The sequence below is a fragment of the Cryptotermes secundus genome, unplaced genomic scaffold (assembly GCF_002891405.2).
Source record: "Cryptotermes secundus unplaced genomic scaffold, Csec_1.0 scaffold582, whole genome shotgun sequence".
Taxonomy (NCBI): domain Eukaryota; kingdom Metazoa; phylum Arthropoda; class Insecta; order Blattodea; family Kalotermitidae; genus Cryptotermes; species Cryptotermes secundus.
In genome coordinates this window covers 46,482-53,069 of record NW_019724752.1, presented here as the reverse complement: position 1 = coordinate 53,069, position 6,588 = coordinate 46,482, and the positions used below count along the sequence as shown (strand labels likewise).

At 38.3% G+C, this 6,588-nt stretch overlaps 1 protein-coding gene across 3 annotated transcripts in view; it reads left to right on the top strand.

Annotated features, from left to right (window-relative positions):
• Window positions 1-1,501: 1,501 nt before the first annotated feature.
• Window positions 1,502-6,588, top strand: part of LOC111862920 (glycerol kinase) — a 23,365-nt gene continuing 18,278 nt past the window's right edge. For 2 of the 3 annotated variants that reach the window (XM_023848776.2, XM_023848778.2), the window contains exons 1-4: window positions 1,502-2,034; window positions 2,890-2,970; window positions 4,760-5,018; window positions 6,066-6,283. In XM_023848776.2, the coding sequence (XP_023704544.1) occupies window positions 2,896-2,970; window positions 4,760-5,018; window positions 6,066-6,283 (552 nt within the window). In that variant the 5' untranslated portion in view covers window positions 1,502-2,034; window positions 2,890-2,895. The remainder of the gene's footprint in view (window positions 2,035-2,889; window positions 2,971-4,759; window positions 5,019-6,065; window positions 6,284-6,588) is intronic. The other variant, XM_023848777.2, reaches the window with a different exon arrangement.

Here is a 6,588-nt window from a genome sequence, read left to right as displayed (position 1 = left end):
CTCAGCTGCATGCTCCAGCCACTTTACCCCCAGGGAAATCACTCCTGGAAAAATTGGATAAGATGGCCCCAGGCCCAGTCTGGACAGTATGGAGAAGAGAAAAATCTTGCCCCTGCTGGAAATTGAACCCTGGCCATCCAGTCCATAGTCTGTTGTTATACCAACTGAGCTATTCTGGCTCCTTCAATATATGAGTCTGACTAAACAAGGTTGCCAACTGAAGGTATGGTGTCACTTCAAAGATGTTGTAGACAACCCCCTATGGAGAGAACTAAGTATATGTTGCTGACTCATCACCAGAATGCAGGGCAAAATCGTGGAGTAAAGCCAGGTAACAGATGTTTGGAAAATGTGGCACGATTCAGGTATTTGTGAATACCTGATTCAGGAGGAAATTAAGAGGAGATTGAACTCTGGTAATGCTACCATTCAGTCTGGAACCTTTTATCTTCTCATCTGTCTAAAAACATAAAAATTAGAATATACAAATTATAATTTTGTTTGTGGTTCTGTATGGGTGTGAAACTTGATCTCTCACATTAAGGGAGAAATGTAGACTGAGGGTGTTCAGAACAATATTTGGGTCAAAGAGAGATGAAACGACAGGGGTTGGAGAAAAATGCATAATGGGTAGCTTCATAACTTGTATGTGGTATGTGTTTCTGTGCAAGATTCTGTGAAGTTAAAATCAAAGTTACATTTATGAATAAAGATGTAAGAGCTGAAATATATGTATAAAAATAATTATTACTTGTCCCATATGAGTGTGGATCTGCATAGCTCAACCCACAGAAGGAATGCTGGGAAGAATATTTGCACAGAACAGTAGGTTGCAGAAAATTACATAATAAGAGCCATAACTCGTATACCTGACTAATTATTACTTAGACGGTAAAATCAATAATCAGATGTGCAGGACGTGTAGCAAGCATGAGAGATTAGAGTAATGTATAGAAAACTATCTACAGAGACTCCACTTGGGCAGATCTAGGTGTCAGAAGGACGACAATATTAAAATTGAACATAAACAGTAGGGTGTGATGGTGTAAAATTAATTCAAGAGGCACAGGATACGGACCACAAGCATGATCTGGTCACCACGGTAGTTAATCTTCGTGTCCCATAAACGGCAGAGCCTCTTTAACAACTACAGCTTTAAAAACGACCTGCTACACAGCCTTACTGCGAAGTGTTTTTTTTTATATCGCTGGTGGGGTGGGACCGGTGGGACTAAGTCCCTTGCACTGCGGCCATTTCTGGCCTATTGTACCAGCCCAAGATGATATGTGAGGGTGAGTGTGGTGCAATTGATGGAATGAAGATTGGCAGGGGAGACCTAAGTGCTCGGAGTAAACCTTAACTCCACAAATGGAACCCGCAACTTCATAGCATTCATGGGTATTTCATTTGTTTTTCCAACAGGTGGGGAAATTTGACGTTAAGATTGCTCATTGGACAATATTTACATCTCTCACATTGATAGTGGCAGCATTGTAAAATTTGTAGAGCGTGTTTCAGAATTGAATTATTTCAAGATGTACAAAAATTCAATGAAATTGTAGACTCTGTTTTAAGTTATTTCAAGATGTACAAAAATTCAGTGAAATTCGAGACCCTGTTTTAAGTTTGAAATTTATTTTTATTGCCCAATTCCTTGTCATTGTCGACAAACTGATTTCTTTTATGATGTCGACAGACTGTTCTGGTCATTATAACCCTGTAATTGTAATGGTAATCTAAAAATCATGTCGTTTGGTGGTGGTGATGGTTGGTTAGCTGAGCATGCGGAAAATGAAGAATCAAACCAGATCTTATTAAGTTTACTTTTGCCGTCTTGTCTTGTATTTATATCTTCTGGCAACCCGCAGCGTGAATTCCGAGAATTTAAAGTGTACATGGATTACTGAGATGATTTCAGAATACTAGTTAAAACTAGCCCTACAGGCCTGTATGAAAATCATATATTATCTCCATGCGGCCACAGTTCACTTGGATTCTACCTTTGGAATGAAAGATAACCGCCGTCTTTAATAGGTAAAGGTGTATGCCAGCATTTAAGGTTTAGGTTAGTAAATAAATTCCAAAGGAATTCTGTGTTCTGAAAGTTAAAGAGCTGTGGCGATAACTTCCAATTAGTGACTTACTGTTTACAGTTGAATTCATTTGGGCTTCACGGGAATTGATCAGAGTGGGACAGTTTTTGTTCTGTCTTTAAAAAATAATAGAATAGTATTTATTTACTTGAACGCCCATTAAATGATATGGTCCTTAACTTAGCATCAACCCCAAAAATTTTAACTGACTGGAATCATTATCCAACAGCAAGACAGTAAATTTCGAAATTACTAGGGTGATATGTAAGTACAAAAAATTGTACCTGAACTCTCATTATTAAACACATATATTCTCTGAAGCTTTTATTAGTATTTTGAATGTGCTTGAATGATTAGCTTGTTAATGTGACATGTGATTTAAAAGTACAGACTTGTATTATCTGTCATCCAGTTTAACCAATGCTTGGTCAAACCAGTATTGTGTGTCAGCAGTAACAGGATTACAGCAGTGCGTTAGGAAGAATAGATTTACAGCAGTATAATTTTTCATGTGATCTTGCTGCAATTAACAGTGACTGTTCCAGAGATTGCCATTGCTTGTTTACAAAGTTATGTTGTTTCACACAGAATGCATTGTTATAAAACACGTATGATATGGTGTGATTGATCTGTTACAAGAAGACATGCTGCTTTCAAATGCTGGTATATGCAGACACTTAGTGGGATCAGAACTCTACTTCCATACTCTCATAACTTTCACAACTGAACTGTGCTATGATTGGATAGCAGATAACAGGAAAGGTTTTAATACATGTAATTCTGGATTATGTTACAGTGAAGAATGTCCAGAAGAAACAGGAAATTTGGTCCACTTGTAGGATCTATTGATGAAGGTACCAGCAGTGCCCGCTTCCTGGTTAGTATTGTTCGTGGGGACCAAAGTCTTATATTCTCGGATTGAGACAATGTTTCTTTGTCTCTGTATAAGTTGCCCGTAAGTGCTGAAGTGTTCACTGTAGCGATTGTTCATATTGCAGTTTTCTGAGTTATGGCACTATATAGCTTTCATGTGGATACTGTTGTTTCAGTACAACATGCTGATTCCATCTTCATTGTTGAATTGTCTAGGGTGAGGAACTGGTTTGGTTATATATATAGGCAGATTATGAAGAAAATGGCTTTTATAACTGAATCAGTTCCTCATCCTACACAATTCATCCTGAAGATGGAGGCAGCATGTCCCTCCAAAACATCTGTGTCCACCCACAGAACTACAGTGTCTCTCCAAGTGTCTGAAAATCACTGCTGTGAAATCTTCAAAATATATGCAAAATACAACTTAAAAAGGGATGCAAGAAGTTCACAGAATATTAAAAGAATAAAATTAATATCAAATTTTTATTATATGTAAATATTCGTTCTGTAATTTTACACAAACACTAGATATGTTTTGTGACACTTATTGTGATATGTGGCTTCCAGAATTGCCTACAGCTTTTCTTAAATGATACCCATCAGTGACAGGAAAACCCCAGGTTATCGTAGTTGATTATCTGACATGATTTCTTTTGCGTGCACCATTCTGAAACCCTTTGCATGTAATGGAAAATTGGACATATGATCTAGGAAGCAGGGGATATCCACTTATGTTGCACTTTCTATAAAAACTTGTTTCAAGCAATTTCTGTTGTGCTCAGAAAGTCTGTAAAACTCCTGATGTGTATTAATTTATAATGAAGCTGCTCAATTGGGAGCAGTGTCTGAGAATTGTAGGTGGAATATCTCCCATACATCTCTCCATCTCACTTGTCATGATACTGTAGCATATATGCTGTGAAACAGACAAGTTCCCATGGCAACAAAGAAGTACTGCTGCAAACGGTGTTCTCTGTGCAGTCCATGCTGAGATACTGTAACTGAGACAAGTTTAGAAGTCAGTATGTGAAGCAAATACCAGGAGGTTGGTGTGAGATGGCTGCCAACCTGGGAGTTTCTCAATTGGAGCAGCAGAGCAGTTGTGAGATAATCGCCAGACAGTAAGAACGTGAGCACAGAAGCCGAAGAATCTCCATTGTTTAGACCCATTACCAGGATGCAAGTAGTGGAAGCAGACTGAGGAGGCTTAGCGTGTGCTGTAGTGATTTGTAAAGTTTGGAGATTAGCCATAGTTTATAGTTACTTGTAGTTACTCTCTGTAAGTGGTCAATAAATCCAATTGAAACCCCGTCTGTAGACACTCATGCACTTGACAGTATATTGATTTGTTCTGCATTCTTCTCAAAAAATAACACCACTGTCAGGTTTACAACTCAGAGTTAGTTTCCTCAAGAGAGGAGTCCCATGAAATAATGTAGATGCATTTACTATAGGAATGCTGTTACCACTGAACAGCAGTTACTTGCAAAGATGAAGATGTATAGATAGTGGGAGCCCCTTGATACAAAGTCAGACATCTCTCACATTGAGGCATGAGAAAACCTCAAACAGCTCTTCCAGTAGTCAGTCCGTGATACCCATTTCTGTTCTGTGTAATCCTTTCCTGTTTACTGTTTCTGAGTTCTGAAGTATTTCCACTGAATCTTTAATACATATAATTCTTGTTTGAAGGGCTTTTGTTCCAGATGTAATTCTACCAACTGAGTGTTCAGGCTGTGTCCTAACTATATGGCATTGCTTGTACTCTTCAAGTTTTTTGTATGTTCCAGGTTTTTGCTGCAGAAACCTCAGAGCTGTTGACCTACCACCAGATTGATGTACAACAGATGTGTCCACGAGAAGGTTGGGTGGAACAGGACCCATTAGAGATCTTGAAAGCTGTTAAAGATTGTATGGAAATTACGGTTGACAATCTTCACAAGCTAGATATTGATCCAGCAGATATTGTTGCAGTAGGGATGACAAATCAGAGAGAAACTGTTGTTGTGTGGGACAAGTATACTGGAGAGCCACTTTACAATGCAATAGGTAGTTACTAAAATATAACACTCAGGATTTGTTTCAAAACTTCTATTAAGTAAACATGGCTGTTATTTTGAACCTTTTTCAAACACATTGTTATGGAAACTGGATATTTCTATCATGGAGCAAGTTTCCTACTCAGTTGAGTCTGTTAGGAGGGAGCTCATCATGATCACTGGACCACAAATAATAGTTTTTGTGTTCAACAGAATCTCAAAATGATGGTCAGTGTGGAGAGTAGTAATCATTTATTTTAATGTGGTATTGTCAGGAATATTGAGTGAAAGTAAGTAATAACAGATTTTTTAAATGATGCTGATTGCAATAAACTGCTATCTTTTTCTTATTTTTTCAGACAAGTTCTTTCATTACACGTTTATTGTTCATATGATCAATCCTAGTAACATTTTAATATTAAGTTAGTCTTCTCATGTTAAGTCCAAGACTCGAGAACCGTCAGTGAAGAGATTAAATATTCAGAGTTAACAACAATTTTCATGTGAGATTTGAGGTTCTCACAGCAGCAGTTTCTGTGTCTCTTCTGATATATTTGTTCAATGGTGTACATTGATTGCAGGTAAAGGTAAGGCTATCCTTGTAACAGGCTGTGCAGGCCCGTAGGTTTGGCAGACGTTGAGGCGCTTGCATTTTCTAGACAGTCGGCTCACAGATCTTGGTGAGGTTATCAGCCTTACATGCCACGTGGCAGCCTTTTACCCCCAGGAAGATTCCAGGTGCTCATTTCTGTTAGAGGCTGAGTTGATCCCAGGGCCATAGTGCAGCTGGAAGGATTTAGTCATCTGACAAATCCAATGACCTCATTGGAAATCGAACCCACAACCTTCCAGCTTGCAGCATGCTCCTTCAACCAGCTGTGCTACCATGTGCCCTGTACACTGATCATTTCTAAGTTTTTTCTCTGAAGTGTATTATATTTTGGTCTTCCTGTTTTGAAATACCAAATGTTGAAGAAAATTTACATGTTTAAATATTAAGAGTCATAAATGACATTTGTTATTGTCTGACATCCATCTTTTTTTTTTTTTTTAACAGTTTGGTTGGATGTTCGTACCGCATCAACAGTGGATGAAGTTTTGGCTGGTGTTCAAGACCATAATCAGGATTGTTTAAAATCTTTATGTGGCTTACCTGTCAGTACTTACTTCAGTGCTGTCAAAGTCCGCTGGTTGATAGACAATGTTTCCAAAGTTAAACAAGCGTTCAAAGACAAGCGTTGCTGCTTTGGAACTATAGATACGTGGTTGTTATGGGTAAGACATGTGCTTTAGAAAGCAGAGAACCCTCATCTCCCCTGAATATCTGGAGCATCTTTGAGGGTGCATCATTATCAGACAGTGATATAGATTGTTATGTCAGCATTAGAAGGTTATTATGATTATTTTTGCCATACAATGGGAACCAAAATTGCCGTACCAGGGATTTTATTGAACATACAGGATTATTCTTCCATAAGGTTGTCTGCTGGCTGCTCAAGGTAAGATGTACCCTCAAGATATACTTTAGACAAATTTTAATGTAATGATGAAAGAATGGTGCCTCCAGCCCCCCCCCCCCC